Source organism: Salvia splendens, chromosome 3, assembly GCF_004379255.2.
Source record: "Salvia splendens isolate huo1 chromosome 3, SspV2, whole genome shotgun sequence".
Lineage (NCBI taxonomy): Eukaryota > Viridiplantae > Streptophyta > Magnoliopsida > Lamiales > Lamiaceae > Salvia > Salvia splendens.
In genome coordinates, this window is record NC_056034.1 from 30598180 (window position 1) to 30616143 (window position 17964).

The window sequence follows — 17964 nt, forward strand, 5'->3', positions numbered from 1 at the left end:
AATAATATGCTATTATGTTGAAGCATATTTTTTGCGTTATCTTTTCTATTTTTATGTTATTTTCCACAGTTTTGTTAGATGTTTTATTTAATTGACTAGTACTAATAAGACTTGGTCACTCAACTGTCTCGGTGCAATGAAATTATGCATAAATTATTAACTATGGAATTTTAAAATATTAATTAGATGAGTTAAGAATATTCATATGTTTGTTAATAAGATTCGATTATCCTTGTATGTGTTTTAAAGAGCACTTGAGAAAAAGATTTTGTCCACTTTTTGGTGGTTAATAAGATATAAAAGGTTTATCGATCCCATGAAGTGCAGATTCATAATAGACATATCGAAATTATTGTACGTCAAAGGTTTACTTCTTCACATTCACCGTGCAATGCATGCAGTTATTGATAGACAAAAGAATTCACATATACAACCTTTGTAACTTCTTGGTATACCGATAGATTAGCCAGTTCAAGGTTGTAGTTTAGACCCCCTCTCAACATATTTAGACTTTAGAGTAACATCAATGGCTACTCCCTATTATTCGACTCATAAAAACTCATAAGACTTATATATGTCCCCAGATTTAATCTCTAAGTTTTAAACCTAAGTCAACCGTGCTTAAATCAACTCCTCAAACTATGCAACATATAATTTTGTCAATGGTGGCAACGAATTGAACAAAAGGAAGTGGTTTGAGGTTAAGGGATAGGGTGGTGAGTGGTTTACATGTGCTGCGTTGGCTTGTTGAGTTTCTTCTAAATAAAATTCTACTCTTTATTACTTTTATAAGACAAACATATGTAATCTACTACTAGAGTCATTTCATTTTATTTTATGCACTTATTTTTAAAAAATAATTATAACTAGTTAAATTGAAGGAAAAGTAAAGTAAGTGAGAAAGTAGTACAATAGATAAGACTTTTATCTACATTATCATTTTTCTTATTTTGCTATCTTTTTATTTTAACTATTTAGTACTAATATTATTTTTCCAAAATAATGACAAAAAATAAAATGAGTCTATCACCTCGAGATAGAGATAATATTATTTTTTAAATTTATCAATCAATCTATATGGGCGGATCGTTTTGATTTCTTCAAACTTGCGCGTTTTATCCTAAGTAAGCTGTAAGCCTTGCTGTTTTCGTCTCAATTATAATAACAATACCGAATCCATAGAAATAATTATTCAGCTGACTACCTAATTTGATTATTATTATTATAACCATTAATTAGTTGGTGCCGTTTTTTACGTTTCTTTTTCCTTTGAAAATAAACTTTTGCAGAAGCATCTTAGTTTGGTCCACTTTCACATTTCACAGCTCATTTCTTCCATTCTTCTTTTGATTCCACCACAAGTCTTCACCATATTCCGTTTCTGCAATTCTCATCTTCAATAAATCGATCATTCCATCCTATATTTTTTACTATTTAATTGATTGATGGCGGTGTCGGACGATGCTTTTCCGGCGAGGAAACGGCGGCCGTCGCTAGGAGCGTTTGTTTCCCCCAATTTATCCGATCAAAACCTTCTGCAGTCGCTGCTTGTTCTATCGCAAGATGTTTCTTCGCTGCGGCCGCTGGGGATTCTTCTCCGGAGAATTTCTGCTTCTGTTATCAGAAAATCGAGGCTGATTTCGGTGCTTTTTGAGGAGCTTGTGCGGAATCCGATTACTGTTTCTCCGCCGTCCGCGGCTATGTGCTATGAAGAATTGCACATAGTTTTGCAGAGAATTAAGGTGCTATTGGAAGACTGTTCCACCTGTAGCAGGATGTGGCTTTTGATGCAAATTCCGTTGATTTCGAGCTCGTTTCATCATTTGATCGTTGAATTATCGACGCTGTTTGATATCTTCCCCGCGCGAGATCTCAATTTGAGTGAAGATGTTTGTGAATTGCTCGATTTGATTAAGAAGCAGTGTTCGGAAACCGCCGCAGATCCCGTCGACGAAAACCTAAGAGCGGAGGTTCTGAAAATAATGGAGAACATCAAACGAGAAATCGTCCCCGATCACTCCGAGCTACGGCAGATTTTCGAGCGGTTGAATTTGCGCGACTCGGCTAGCTGCAGCAACGAAATCGAGAATCTGGAAGACGAAGTCCAGAATCAAGACGACGAGAAATCGAAGGCGGAGATAATCGCGCTGATCGGACTCGTGCGCTACGCGAAATGCGTGCTCCACGGCGCCTCGACGCCGGGAATCAAAACCAGGCGGCAGAAATCGGCGGCGGAGGGGAATATCCCGGCGGACTTCCGGTGCCCTATCACCCTCGATTTGATGCGCGATCCTGTGGTGGTCTCCACGGGACAGACATACGACCGCACGTCGATAATCCTTTGGATCGAATCGGGTCACGCCACGTGTCCGAAGACAGGTCAGACCCTGACCCACACGCAGCTCATCCCCAATCTCGCGTTGAAGAGCTTGATATCAATGTGGTGCCGCGAGCAGAGGATCCCCTTCGAGTCAACGGAGGTTAACGACAAGGCTAACGGTGCGGGCTTTAAGAACAAGACGGCGTTGGAAGCGATTAAGATGACCGTTTCCTTCCTCGTCAACAAACTGACGGCGTCATCGCAAACGGCGGAAGTGATCGTCATCGACCGATTAGTCCACGAACTTCGCGTGCTGGCGAAGACGGACTCGGACTGCAGGAATTGCATCGCCGACGCCGGAGCTCTGCCGCTGCTGGTGAAATTTTTAAGCTCCGACAACCCTAGCCTCCAGATAAACGCTGTTACGACGATTCTAAACATGTCGATTCTGGAAGCGAACAAGGCGAGGATAATGGAGACGGACGGCGTCCTTAACGGCGTCATCGAGGTGCTGAGCTCCGGCGCCACGTGGGAGGCGAAGGGGAATGCCGCGGCAACCGTGTTCAGCCTCACGGGGGTGCAAGGGTTCCGGAAGAAGCTAGGGAAAAAGACACGTGTCGTGAAGGCGTTGCTCGATTTGGCGAAGGAGGGCCCCACGGGCCCCAGGAGGGATGCCATGGTGGCGATTTTGAGTCTGGCGGGGGACAGGGAGGCGGTGGCGAAGCTGGTGGAGGGAGGGGTGGTGGATATGGTTGGGGAGGTTATGGAGACGATGGTGGAGGTGGCGGTGGCGGTGCTTGAATTGGTGGTGAAGCGCGGCGGAGTGATGGCGATCTCCGCGGCGTACCACGGGGAGATGATGAAGAAACTCACGGCGGTGCTGAGAGACGGATCGGATAGGGCGAGGGAGAGCGCGGCGGCGACGCTGGTGAACATGTGCCGGAAAGGAGGATCGGAGATGGTGGCGGAGCTGGCAGCGATAAGCGGAATAGAGAGGGTGGTGTGGGAGATAATGGGGACGGGGACGGGGAGAGCGCGGCGAAAGGCGGCGACTTTGTTGAGGATATTGAGGAGATGGGCGGCGGGGCTAATTGGGGAGCATTTTAGCACGCAGCATTCGGCGACATCGCTGGATATCTCAACGAGGATTGTACTGCCTGCATAAACATTTGTACCTTTAGAATTATTTGTTCCATCCACATTCATTTATAACTTTTTATTTTTTATTTTTTTTCCTTTTGTCTGATGTAAATGGGTTCAAGCAACCTTTGTGAATTCTGTTTTACACTCTTCAAATATAGAGAACTGAATTATCCATTTACAATCACTATGATTGAAAGTGCCAATTTTTTTTAATACACTGAGGCCCAAGACAGTAATATTTTAGACAGAGAACAAAGCCCAAGAGTTATGTAATTAGACTAAAGAAAATGTAGGCCCAAAACCAAATTATTACTTGGCAGAAGAGTCAAAGCCTTGATCACGATTCTTCCCAAATCGATTCCTAAATTCCTCATTCTCTGTACAGCGGCGACACTCACTGCTCCGCCGTCTTATTCGGCTCCTTCAGTTCTCTGTCGGTGGTTGGGGAAAAGGAAAAGAGATTGTTGTGTGTAGAGACAAAACAGATTACAAGCAGCGTTTTATGATAGTTCACTTCACTGGGAATGTGGAATTACCTCTCAAGAAAGAGGTAATTCAAACATCGCTTACAGAACTAATTAGTGCATTGGTGTTATTCCAAGCACTGAATAATAATCTTTCAATCGATCGCATTTATAATTCAATACAATTAAGGTCATGAAGTAAAACATTAATATCATGCAGCAATTTCACACGCCTCATTTAAAAGCTGGGTGTTACAGCTGAGAACGAGCTGCTATTGTCAATCATACAATAATTGTGTCAATCTTATTTGTTTAGATATACACCAAGGGCAAGGGAGAATGATTCAAAGCATTAACTCAACTAACACATTGCCAAATATTATTGACTATTACAAGTTTTAGAGCACTAAACTACTAGTATTTCAAATGAAATATATTTTCTCAAGAATTGAGCTATGTGTATGCATAGGCTTGAAGTCTTGAAACGTTTGAATGCCTTTGGTCGTCACCACTATCTGATATTTATGTGATTTGATGACGATGTCTTTCATATATGTAAGTTTACACATTGAGATGACAGAACACACTTAATCATCAACCCAACACTTTTTCTCTCTCAAAATTCACGAGCATTTGCATCACACTCTTGAAACTCAGTCATGTTCTACGGTGCATTGTTGAAGAAGATCACGAAGATTACTGAGGATATTCTCCAACTTACAGAAGATCACGGAAGATTATATTCTACCAAACATAGAAGATTATATTCTACCAAATCAATGTAATTAAATGTGTTTCCTTGTATAGCCTATCTCCTAATACTATAACAGTAGTCTCCAATGTACAATGAAAATAATCAATGAACATATGAAAATTCCCCTTCTTCGATCTCCTTTTGACATGGCATCAGAGCCAGAAAACCTACGACGGCTCAGAGAATTCTCATCATAGCCGCGATACCAATCCCGGCCTTCCTTAGCCAAGAACCAGAGCAACCGAACCTATAACAAAATGTCAGATACTAAAGACAAGAAAACCAATCCAGAACAGCCAACAAAGTTGAAGAATTGCAAGAATGTCACGGTGGCATTCAAGCTTAATGGAAAGAACTACCCATTATGGCCGAGACTCATGAAAGTCAAGATAGGAGGCCGAGGGGCCTATTCGCATATCCGGAAAGAACCCCCAGAACCAGGGAGCAAAGGATACGACGATTGGGAAGAGGATGACTTGGTGGTATTTTCGTGGATCGTCGACAACATTGAGAACGAAATCATTGCAGATTTCGCTCATCACCAGACGACAAAGGCATTGTGGGATAGCTTGGCCATAACCTTCGAAAACAAGGCCGACAAATATCTCATCTACGACCTGGAGGAGAAAATAATCACGATCAAACAAGGTAGTATGGACTTGGAAACGTATTACCGGAAGATCCATGGACTATGGATCAATGTCGATCGCTGCCAGAAGCAGCCAATTACGTGTTGTGACAAAGGAGTCAATCAATACCGAACACACTCGAACGAGAAGCGGTTGTTCAAGTTTTTGGCTGGATTGAATCCAGAATACGACTCGATCAAGCGAGACATCCTCAAGGAGGAACCCTACCGATCAGTTGAATCTGCTTACGGGTGGGTGAAGACGGAGGCGGCTCGACGCCAAATCATGCCACCGGCGTCGTCATCCACCACCCGTGAAGCCATCGGCGGAGACGCCGGAAATACATCATCTGGGGACGGCATCGGGAGCGGATTTGTCGCCCAGAGTCAGCGCCCAGCGTACCGAAACGGAGGACCACCTCGCTCCACCGTCGCTGCCAACCGGTAGGGGGGACGACCGGATAAATCCGGTCTCTGGTGTACACACTGCCAGAAACCCAAGCATACATTCGAGACATGCTTTAAACGACTCGGGTACCCGGAATGGTGGGAGGAAAGGCAGAGGATGAGGGCGGTACTGCCGCAAGCCAAAATGGCTGTTGGAGTAACCGAGGAGGGCCAACCACGGAATCAAAATGGAAATTGTGGGGGAACGACCGGTCGCGTACCGGCTGAGAGTCCGGAGGGTCCAACCGACGGCGGCAACGTCCGGGGAGCCGGCAATTTTTCCAGAAGGGAAGAAGCGGCGCCGATCCTTGGAGGTAACGGGTTTGGTTTAAAACTAAACCCTAGGCAGTTTGTTAAATCACGTTGTCCCCTCCCTAAGTTATCTAAATTCAAATTAAAACCCCATAATTTGCAAAAAGGCCCCTCAGAGTATTCGAAATTTCTGTTTGACCCCCATTATGATAAAAATTCAAATATTAGCCCTCATATATGTGATTTTGTGTCGAAAAACCCTTTTGCCCCCTTAGACAAAATTTCCGTTGCATTTCATGTAAATAAACTGGCTAATATGGCGAAGGGATGGATTTTTTATTGTGGGGCAACAGATACTATGACTCCAGATAGGAATGACTTCATTAATATGAGTAAGATTACCAAGACTTATATTAAAACAGCCAGTGGGGAATTGATTACTGTCGAAGGGTCTGGTACTATTGAAATATCTCCTACTCTGCGTCTCGAAAACTGCCTATATGTTCCGACATTGTCTCAGCGATTGATGTCTATCAATCATGTAACAAGAGAATTGAACTGCACTCTACTGATGCACCCAAATTTCTGCATTTTACAGGATATTCAGACGAAGAGGATACTTGGGCGTGGCACTGAGAAATGTGGACTCTACTATGTGGACGAGATAGCTCAAACTGGCAGTGCGATGCTGGCTCACGGGTCCACGAAACAAGAAATTTGGTTGTGGCACCGAAGACTAGGACATCCTTTCCCTGGTTACTTTAAATTGCTTTTCCCAAACCTATCTGTTCCTACTGAATTTTTTTGTGAAACTTGTGTTTTGGCTAAAAGCCACCGACAATCATTTAAACTCTCAAACACTCGTGTGCAATCTATGTTTTCTTTAGTACATTCTGATGTGTGGGGTCTTGCACCTTTTACTGGGGGAATGGTTTTCGATACTTCATTATATTTGTTGATGATTGCACTAGAATGACTTGGATCTATTTCATGAAACATAAGTCTGAGGTTATGGATAAGTTTGTCTTGTTTTTCAAAATGGTCCAAACCCAATTTTTTACTTTGATAAAAGCCCTTCGATCAGATAATGGGAGATAATTCTTAAACAGCCTGATGAAAAAGTTTTTTCAAGAAAAAGGAATGATCCATCAAACCTCTTGTGCCTATACACCTGAACAAAATGGGATAGCTGAACGGAAAAATAGGACAAACTTGGAAATAGCCCGAGCCCTGATGATTGAGTCCAAAGTTTCTCAACATTTTTGGCCAGAAGCCATAGCCACATCCGTCTACCTTATGAATAGTCTACCCACAAAAATCCTAAACAAAAACACTTGATATCCTATCTTCTCTATCCAAAATTCCCCAACACTTGAACCTTCAACCCAAAGTTTTCGGTTGCACGGTTTATGTCCATAGTGCCAAACACGAGATAACCAAATTGTCCCCGTGTGCCACCAAATGTGTCTTCGTTGGGTACGAGATAAACCAAAAGGGCTACCGATGTTTTGATCCAAGCACCCGAAAAATCAACACCACCATGAACTGTAATTTCTTGGAAACTGAATTTTTCTACCACACCCACCTTAGTAGTCAGGGGGAGAATGAGTCCAATAACTTTGTGGACTATCTAAGTTGGGTTGTGCCACTTCCAAACTCTTCGATTGAGGACCTAACAGAACCAATTGTCACTGCCGCCGAGCATGTCTCGCCAAGTGAGTCTTCTCAACCGCTATCCCTCGATCCTTCTCCGCCGATATCCAACGTAATTACTGAACCAAGTGTCCATACGGTTGATACTGACCCAGCAAATGCAGAAATATCAGAGGAAGACAACACAATTAACAGTGATACTGGAAGATATGTCCTTCCTCCCCGCAGCACGAGAGGAATTCCACCAAAAAGATACTCCCCTGAGAGCATTGGAAGGAAAAGCCAATATGGAGTGGCAAATTTTGTGCAAGGAAATCTGGCAAAAATGGCAAGAGCATTCGAAGCTGCTCTATATGAAGAAGAAGAGATTCCGCTGTCAGCTGAGGAGGCAATGAAACATAGACACTGGAGAGAAGCCATGCTTACTGAGATGAAGGCACTTAAAAGGAACAGCACGTGGGTTAAAGACAAGCTACCTAAAGGGGTCAGAACTGTCGGTTGCAGATGGGTGTTTACAATAAAAAGAAGGCCAGACGACACAATAGAGAGATATAAAGCCAGACTCGTGGCAAAGGGATACACCCAGACTTACGGTGTCGATTACGCTGAAACCTTTTCGCTCCTGGCAAAAATCAAAACTGTAAGGGTTCTATTCTCGATTGCTGCCAACTAGGATTGGCCACTTCATCAATTTGATGTGACAAATGTCTTTCTACATGGAGAATTACCCAAACCAGTCTTTATGGAGCCCCCGCCTGGGTTTACTGACGAGTTTCAAGGAGGAAAAGTGTGTAAACTGCAGAAGACCCTATATGGGCTGAAACAGTCCCCGAGAGCCTAGTTTGGCAGGTTCACGGAGGTAATGAAGAAGTATGTGTACAGGCAAAGCAACTCCGACCACACATTGTTTATCAAGCGAAAAAGTGATACAATCACGTGTCTAATCATATACGTGGATGACATGAACCTTACTGGGGATGACACTGAGGAAATGGCGGAACTAAGGAAGAACCTATTCAGCGAATTTGAGATGAAAGATTTGGGACCGTTGAAGAACTTCCTGGGAATTGAAGTACTGCGATCAAAGAAGGGGATCTTCATTAATCAGAAAAAAAGAAGGGGATCTTCATTAATCAGAAAAAATATGTGATGGATCTGCTTGCTGAAGTTGGGATGGTAGATTGCAAGCAAGCAGATACTCCAATGGTTTAGAACCATGGATTGCAAATAAATGAGGGGGCAAAACAGGCTGACAGAGGAAGATACCAATGATTGGTCGGGAAGTTGATTTATCTATCACATACAAGGCCAGATATAGCATATGTGACTCAACTTTATTTTACCCAAATAATACCCGCAAGTGTACGGGGTTATCGTAGCAAATAGCAAGTAAGAGTATATCGTATCCCACAGAGACAATTAAGTGTCAACCTAAGTACCACGAACTAATTTCAATTACTATCCAGACGATCAGGAATTTTGGTTTTAAAACTAACAACTACTGAAAACATGTAATGCAGAGATTAAAATAGAACACTTAAACAAGAAAGCAATTAAGCAAGTTGTGTAAGATGATGGAGAAATATGCAGAATTCAAGGATCCGATGCACAACTCATTGCCTAACCCAATTAAAACCGATTTACCATTTAAAGTCTCCAGAATTGTTGAATCAATCACAATTGTAGATTAAACCCCCTCCCGATGTGAGAAATCTGTAGATTAGGTGTAATAAGTGAAGTCCCCTTCTAAATCTTAGACCTAACTCCCAAAAGTTTGATTAGATTAATGATCCCACTCAGAATCTCAACTCTCCCGAGTTTTATTGAATAAATGTGTGCATTATTCCTCTTTCAAGATTAATTATTTCATCTCCCGATTACTCTAAGAAACCCTACACTCCCAATTGGTAATCAAGCAATTGATAGGAAAAAGCACAAGAATAATTCAAACAATTGCAAGAGCAAGATAAAAATGAAATTAATTGGATTAAAACTATGAATCAATGTATCTTCACCAAGAATTCTACATGAAAGGTTTAGTTACTCATGTTCAAAGTAGAAAACAAACAAAAACCAAGGGAAACAATGGAATTCATGATACGGATTACAATTGGCGGAGGAATTGAAGCTTGAATCTCCAATCTTCTTCTTCCTAGAGAGAGAGTGTGTGTTTTTGCGGCTGGGAGAGAATGAATCGCGTCCTTGCAACCCTAGCTATTTTCTTCTTTTTAATCCCCCTAAAAAAATGCGTTTTTGGCATAAAAATACGCCAAAACAACGTACCCGGCCGGGTGTAATTATAAAGGGTAAAAATCCCCCGGCCGGGTGATGATTTTCGACCAGTTTCTGACCAATTTGAGACACCCGGCCGGGTGGAATTATAGGGTAACAATTCACCCGGCGGCTTGTAAAACGGCCATAACTTCTTCTACAGAGCTCCGATTGAGGTGTTTAAGATACCCACGCGAAGCTCTTTCGATGATGAAGACAATGGTAGTATCAAAATAGGATTTGGACCCCATATTGATAGGCAGATTAACGTTTGAAGCAGACCCCAGCCTCGTCTTGGCTCATTTTGACCCTTTTTTACCTATTTTAACTTCAAACACTAGATAAACTCATCAAAGCACATTTATAGTGAAATATGGACATAAACTCTAAGCTAATGCAATGAAAGCACACAAAAGATCATGTTTAATGTCCAATAAAACAGTTAAAATCCGAGTTTATCAATATGGTGTGGGAGTTGTGAGTCAATTCATGCATACACCCCAAGAGGAACACTGGGAGGGAGTATTACGGATTATACGGTATTTAAAGGGGACAGTTGAACATGTGATTCTTTTTTAGAAGCACGGACACCTATAGATACATGGATTCACTGATGCTGATTGGGGGTACTTCACGTTTGTAGGAGGTAACCTCGTGACATGGAGAAGCAAGAAACAGAAGGTTGTGGTACTTTCTAGTGCAGAGGCAGAATTTAGGGGTATTAAGAGTGGACTGACCGAGCTACTATGGCTGCGGAAGCTTATGAGGGAGTTGGAACTTTTCCCATCCCAAACGTGCAAGTTGTTCTGTGATAATAAGGCGGCGATAAGCATTTCGTAGAATCCAGTTCAACATGATCGTACGAAACATGTGGAAGTTGATAGGCACTTCATAAAGGACAACATTGAAGCTAAGATTGTTGAGATGCCTTATGTCAAATCCGAAGATCAACTAGCAGACATCTTGACAAAGGCAGTGAACTCGAAGTCCTTCCGAGAAGTATTGTGCAAGTTAAATATCGAGAATCCCGTTACTTAACTTAAGGGGGAGTGTTGAAGAAGATCACAAAGATTACGGAGGATATTCTCCAAATTACAGAAGATCACAGAAGATTATATTTTACCAAACATAGAAGATTATATTCTACCAAATCAATGTAATTAAATGTGTTTCCTTGTATAGCCTATCTCCTAATACTATAGCAGTAGTCTCCAATGTACAATGAAAATAATCAATGAACATATGAAAATTCCCCTTCTTCAATCTTCTTTTGACATGCCTAATGGGTGTAAGGCGCTTCTACGCACTCGAATAAAGTCTGAGTCATTTTATATTTGGAGACACACATCAAATCGAGAGCATTGGTTAGGACGTAATTTGTCTGACTTTACCCAAGTCAACTTAAGTTTTATTGTTTCTGTTTTAATTTATTTCTTTCGATTGTAATAGATAGATTATTATCTTTTCAATCCACTGCTTGAGTTTGTTTTCCATATTTTTCCCAAGTGGAATATATAAACTTAATTTGAACAGATGTTACTCAGTTGTTAATATGGTTGATATGTTTTGAAACAGGGAAAACACCCTAACCAGACATAGGTAAGAAGAAAAAAAAATTGTTTCCATTATATTATTCACAGTAGAAAATGTGACTAACAAATGTCATTTATGAATCATGCCACTGAATATTTTGTAAGCCCATACTTCGAACAACCATAGCTAGGCTTTTCAAGAATAGCTAGAGCCATGCAATATCTGTTTTGACAGATGAAATTATGGCAATAAATTGTCCATCCGAAAAGGGGTTTTTCGAAGGGAATAATGAATTCGACAGCCTATTTGCGTGTGTGTTTGTGCACCTTTACTTCCATTTTTGCAATGATATTGATGTTACATGCTTTTGTTAAGACTGTCATCTTGAAGCCTCATTTTTCTAGACGTGAATAGCCCATTTTTTTGCAATATTTTGTTAACTTTTGACTATATTAAAAATCACATGTTGAAGCTAAAGAGGTAAACTTTTACTACGTAGTTATTTTCAGAGTAAATCATGTTTTGTCTAGACAATTTTCAGCTTTTTTCTAAAAGTATTACCAACTTATTAAGTTTTCTCAAAAAAGACCTCCAATTTGACGTAAGGTTAGAACTATTATCTCTTGGTTAACACATATCTCACAGTCTCTTTCATGTCACTTTCTATATTGAAAACAAATCATTCTCAACTACTCTATATCTAAAATCTAGTGTCATTCAAGAATGTGAACATTTTAATGTAACGAATGGAGTATTTATGATATATACTAAAAATCCACTTTACAACGAAATATAAATCAATTCTTTGTAAAATCAATAATTTTAAAGAGGAGTGTAAGTTTAGAACATCATTAAAAAAAAAACTCAAATTGAGCATACAAAATAGAAGTAACTTATATTTTTATGACATCCAAATTCCATGAAAATTTGTACTCCCTCCATCGGTCATTAGGAGTTCCGTTTGAGTTCGGCACGGCTTTTAAGAAATGTAAAGAAAAGTGGGTGAGAAAAGATAGTAGAATGTGGCCCATTTTTTACATAAATAGAATGTAAGTGAAATAAGTTAGTGGAAAATGAGGTCTACCTATGCTTTATAGTCAAAGTGAACCAGGACTTCTAATGACATATGGACTAAAATGGTAAATCGGGATTCTTATTAGCGGATAGAGGGATTACGTTAATCTTTTTCCTTTGGGAGGGTTCTACAATATTAGCCAGTCGTTTGTTAAAATCATTGGTATGTACACTTGACTAATGTGGCCCCCTTATTTAATAAATTCCTATTTCAATTGTAGGTTTTTCTTGTTTATTTGAGGAACGATCGTAACACCTATAGTATTTCTATAGCTCTAGTTCGTAAAAGAGAAATGGAAATTTAATCATAATGCATATCATACAAAATATATTAGCTACTATTTTCATTCCAAACGTGAGATATACAGTTCTAGCTGAAGGCTACACCTTAACTTTCTCAGCTTAAAAACATAAATATGAGTTCTCAAAAAAATTGTTATGAGTTAATTTGCATATACAAATAGGATTTCTGATCCTCACAATTTTAATTTCAATTTATTATAAATACGAACTGTCGCTTACAAAACAAAAACGTGGCAGCGATTAGCCAAATTGAACGGACGAGAGAATGGGGAATGCGACAAACATATAAATAATTCCACACGCAGATTAGTTAATTATTTACTACTTTTATATTGGTAAAAAAAAAGTTATGCCTCAGTGCTTGATTAGTGTCACAACAGCGTCATTTTTGTTTAGGAAAATCTGATTGTTGGATTACAAAATCATTGCAAATGTTCTCTAATATCATAATCTTACAATATTATTTCACTAACCCTCCTAGTCATTTAAAGCCGAGTTGGAGGTTATTTTCGGTGACTTTCGCCGGTAAGAATTAATCCCTTGCTACTTCACTGTAATTATTAATACTCCGATTATCATTATTGTATTTTTCGTCAACCAATAACTGTTCTATTTATCCATTTTTATCCATTCACCAATAAATATATCATTTATATTTTTATTATTTTTTATAGTGAATCTCACACTTCACTAACTTTATTTCATTCACATTTTACTATAAAATTAATTCTCTTTCCGTCCAAAAAATAGTCACATTTGTGGATTTCACGGATTTTAATGAGAAATTGGTAAAATAAGAGAGAAATATGGAGAAAAAATAAGTAAAGTAAGAGAAGTATGAATAAAAACTAAGTAAAATATGAAAGAAAGGAGAAAAAATGGATATAGTAAGAGCGATAAACTTTCTATTTTTAGAAATGAGACTATTTTTTGTACACATCCAAAAATGACAAAATTAGACTATTTTTTATCGACAGATCAATGGAGTATATAAAATAGGATCTTCCTCCCGCTAATTTTTTTTTCACCCACTCTCTATTAAATTTCGTAGCACTCGTGCCGGATTAAATTTGGCCTTGTATTAACAGACGGAAGGAGTAATAAGTCTTCATGTGTAGGCCCCACCCCACATCCTTTTTCTATTTATGTATCATCTCACAAACACGCACAATCACAGCAATGCATAGACTTTTCTCCCATCTTTTTTCCAATACCCAAATTTATGATCGTAAACAAATGGGTAATTACAAATTCAGATTCTCCGACATGATCCCAAACGCCTGGTTCCACAAGCTCAAGAACATGAACAACACCACCAAAACCTTAAACCTCTCAAAACACAAACACTCATCATTGCATTCACCGGAATTCACACATTCCAACCAGCGAAAGTCTTACTACTTCACTAGAGACCTCGCCCTTGTCCAGCCGAGCCGGCCAACACAACCCCGCCAATTCTCCACCTCTGTTCCGACCGCCGACAACTCCTCGGAATGTACGAACTCTAGGAGTTCATTATCCGAGCCTGATTCTATACCGGATAGGGGTTGGGATCCTCTGCTGTCCAATTTTGCACTGCAGCCACGGCTTTCATTTTATTTATTTTAATATTTATCCATTTTTTATTCCTGTATTAGGAACAGCCGGGGCTGCTGCCAATGATACCGGCAAAAGCAACGTCCAGTGCTGCCGCCTCCGGCCGATCGTCACGAGGAAGACGGCGCCCTCTGCCAGCCCGGTGAGGAGGCTGCCGTCGGGAATAAAGCTCAGAGTGAATTCATCGCCGCGGCTGGCAGTTCACGGGCGGCGGCGGAGCATGGCGGTGGTGAAGGCGTCCAAGGATCCGCGGCGAGATTTTAGAGAATCGATGGTGGAGATGATTTCGCAGTACAACATCAGAGAGTCGAATGATCTTGAGGAATTGCTTGCTTGCTATCTGTTGCTCAATTCCGACGACCATCATCACCTTATTATTAATGCCTTCAAACAGATTTGGTTTGACTTTATTCATCTTCGCCTCGAATAATTTTAATCTCCTTTTTTATGTATGTATTATTTTTACATATCACTTATTTAAAATATTTGTAATCCCTGTTTTAAATGAAGCGTGATTGAAGGATTATATGCTGACTCTCATCTCATTAATATATGCACTTAATACAATAATAATGCATAATTGGTAAAGTAATAGAAAAGATGAGTGTAATTAAAGTAGTATTTGTGGATAACGAGATTCACATTATTATTAGTGTTTAATGGTGGGTTCTAGTAATATAAGTTGATAAATTGATGTATATGAGAAATGAGTTGGGAAACTTTCTATAAATAAAATAAGCTATTTTTATAGAATGGAGGGAGAAATATCATTGTTGATTCTTAGAGATTAATTTATTTTCTTTTTTATACGAACTTCAAAAACAGTTAATTAAATCATCAACTTTTGTATTTGGTGTAATTTTTCAAACCTGACTCGGCCCTACTTTTTCCAGCAAAATTCAACAGAAATTACACGCCCATAAATCTACATGGATTCAACAGACTTATACTCTACTAAAACGAAACAGTTTATAATAATGACCACATTTCCTTTAGTTTGTCCCGCTCAAAATGGCCACTTCCTAAAATGGAAAAATAAAGGAAATTAAGTGCCTATTAAATTGACTAATTAAACTCCTTAAACCTTATTAAAATTCCTAATGAAATTGCAAACCCTACCCTACCAACCAAACTCACGCTCCCCATCTTCTCTCTTACATTACATCCGCAGCCTCCATCTCCTCTCTCCGATATGCCGCCCCCATCGTTTCTCCATCTTCCACCCACCATCATCTCCCTTGCTAAATCTCTCTCTCCTTATTAAAACATTCAACTACTTTTCCTCTCTCTACTTTATTACACTAAACAATTTCTCCTAAAACCCCGTGTCACTCAAGAATGTTGACATCTTCAGTGGGACGGAGGGAGTAGTTTTTTATTTTAAATTATTATACTTCATCCGGTCCATTAGAAGTTTCATTTATGACCAGCACGAATTTTAAGAAATCGTTTAACTATGTAAATGAAATTAATAGAAAAAAGTTAGTGGAATGTGAATTCTACTTTACATGTTAATTTTATAATAAAATATGAGTTGATAAGTTAGTGGAATGTTGAGTCTACTAGCCAAACATAATAAAAGTGAAATGAGGCTTCAAATGGGGACTGGACAAAAATAACAAAATGAGACTTTTAATGGGGACCGGGGGTTAACAGTTTAGGGAGAACGACTCCAAACCCTCAATATATGTATGTTAAGGTGTAATTAGATTCATAAAATAAATTATAAATCACCAAAAATACTAGTTTTGCAAGTATACAGCCGTTCAATGTAGTAGAAAAGAGAGTGAACCCACGGGGAAGAAATTAAGAAGTTTTGAACTTGAAATGAGACAAAACAGGTTGAGAAAGTAAGACTCGAAAGTAACGCAATAAAGAGACTCCTAATTTGTTTGGGTAGCTACTATCATGTTTCCAATATAATGATTGAGTTTCTAAATTATTAGGGATCCCACGTTGTTTTATGCTTACTTGCATTTGATCACTTGTAGGGGATTGGTACACCTATGATAAGTTCATCATGTATCCTAAGATTTATGCATACAATTAGCCTCTTATCCGATTCAATGACCCATTCTCTCACTTCTAATTTTTATAGTTTCCAAAGTACGCAATGCTGCTAAATCAAAGTTAAAGAGACGTCGAATTTTAGGCAAGTTCTAGTTATATTAATGCTCCAAAGCAAAATAACATAGATTACATCAACCATAATTCAAACTGAACTAAATAACTCATGAAAACTTAAATCGTTCAGTATAGGAAAACATGTTGTTTTAAGTTACCTAATACAAACTAGAAGTAATCCCAAGCTCTAGCCTCTCATGATGGACAATAACAAATTCAATAGCTAAGTATACAATACTGAACAAGGCTTAGGTAGATGAAGCTTCAATCTTGCTCCCCTCTCCAAAGATGACATTCCAAACTATATTATTCTCTCTAAAATGAGTGCAGTCGCCAAAAGTTATGTTGGGAGTTGTGCCTTGGTCTAGCTATTAAAATAGCTATGGCTTGGAAATAAGCACATACACCTTTTGTTTGACCGGGTGTTTTTTTGGCTCATAAAACGTCCGGCCTTCTCATATTCTCTTACTTGCGACTTGCCTAAATCGTCTAACCCGTGTGTTTTCTCATCTCATAAACGTCTTACTCGTAATTTATTTTGGAATGCGTACTCTTTGTGAAGCGGTCATAACTTTCTCTACTAGAAATGCTCGAACCCGAAGTGTTTTTGGATACCTAAAATGATACTCCCTCTGTCCCAACCTAAGCGAGACGTTTCATTTTTCATGTGTTTTGGAAAAATAGAGTAATAAATGGTTAGAGGGTTGAGAAAATAAAGTAAGAAGGAGAATATTGTAGAGGAGAGTCTTGTATACATTATTTTCTTTCTTACTTTACTTTCTCTCCACATTAACTATTTGTTATTATTTTTCCAAAACAAATGCGAAAACAAAACATCTCGTTTAGGTTGGGATAGAGAGAGTACGTATTTGTCTATATTTTTGGGTACCTAGAATGATTTATAAAAGTACATGTTCTTCATGGCTTAGAGGCATTTAAGTCTGAAAAATATATTAAAAGTGTAAAGAGACAAAAAAAAGTGATTACATTAAAATTCAGATATCACCTATGATATTTTTAAAACACACAACTAGGGGTAGCGAAACGGGTTACCCAATACTCGATTTTAGTCAAATTTGTTGTCCCAATACCCGCCCCGCAACATATCGGGATTACTTGATATCCATGTCGTGTATTCCGTACCCAACCCGAAACCCTAATAGAAAATTTGAAAATTTTAATATCCGACAATGTTCCCTAATTTACTGTATTAAGATCGATGGTAAGCTTTGAATAGATTGAGAATAAAAGTAAGGGGACACTCTATAGCTAGTTCCGGTGAGTTTTCAATTGTATGTTTGTTGGAATATAAAAATGTTTCAAATGAACTATTAGAACTCTTAAATTCTACTCCCTACGTTCCATAATATTGGAGTCATTTTGCCATTTTGGTACGTTCCAT

The 17964-nt window shown here is 39.2% G+C and overlaps 3 protein-coding genes across 4 annotated transcripts; all 3 read left to right on the top strand.

The window, feature by feature from the left end:
• Positions 1–1225: 1225 nt before the first annotated feature.
• On the top strand, positions 1226–3641 carry LOC121797334 (U-box domain-containing protein 16-like). Its single transcript, XM_042196089.1, has one exon. It carries the CDS (start codon positions 1446–1448, stop codon positions 3483–3485), a length of 2040 nt encoding a protein of 679 aa, XP_042052023.1. The 5' UTR covers positions 1226–1445; the 3' UTR covers positions 3486–3641.
• A 1297-nt stretch (positions 3642–4938) lies between these two features.
• On the top strand, positions 4939–5757 carry LOC121796855. The gene has a single exon (XM_042195628.1). The coding sequence runs from the start codon at positions 4939–4941 to the stop codon at positions 5755–5757; it is 819 nt and encodes a 272-aa protein (XP_042051562.1).
• Positions 5758–14035: 8278 nt separating this feature from the next.
• Positions 14036–14964, top strand: LOC121793985 (transcription repressor OFP1-like). 2 transcript variants are annotated; one of them, XM_042191999.1, is made up of 2 exons: positions 14036–14388; positions 14480–14964. In XM_042191999.1, the coding sequence occupies exons 1-2, from the start codon at positions 14079–14081 to the stop codon at positions 14866–14868; spliced, it is 699 nt and encodes a 232-aa protein (XP_042047933.1). In that variant the 5' UTR covers positions 14036–14078; the 3' UTR covers positions 14869–14964. The 2 variants fall into 2 exon arrangements, with proteins under 2 accessions (XP_042047933.1, XP_042047934.1); XM_042192000.1 differs by having other exon boundaries at positions 14486–14964.
• Positions 14965–17964: the final 3000 nt, after the last annotated feature.

Excerpts from the sequence above, each read along its gene's own strand:
- LOC121796855 (XM_042195628.1), top strand. The coding sequence starts at position 4,939 with ATGTCAGATACTAAAGACAAGAAAACCAATCCAGAACAGCCAACAAAG.
- LOC121797334 (XM_042196089.1), top strand. The coding sequence starts at position 1,446 with ATGGCGGTGTCGGACGATGCTTTTCCGGCGAGGAAACGGCGGCCGTCG.
- LOC121793985 (XM_042191999.1), top strand. The coding sequence starts at position 14,079 with ATGGGTAATTACAAATTCAGATTCTCCGACATGATCCCAAACGCCTGG. Across the intron at positions 14,389-14,479 it reads TGATTCTATACCGGATAGGG|GAACAGCCGGGGCTGCTGCC; the intron begins GTTGGGATCCTC and ends TTCCTGTATTAG.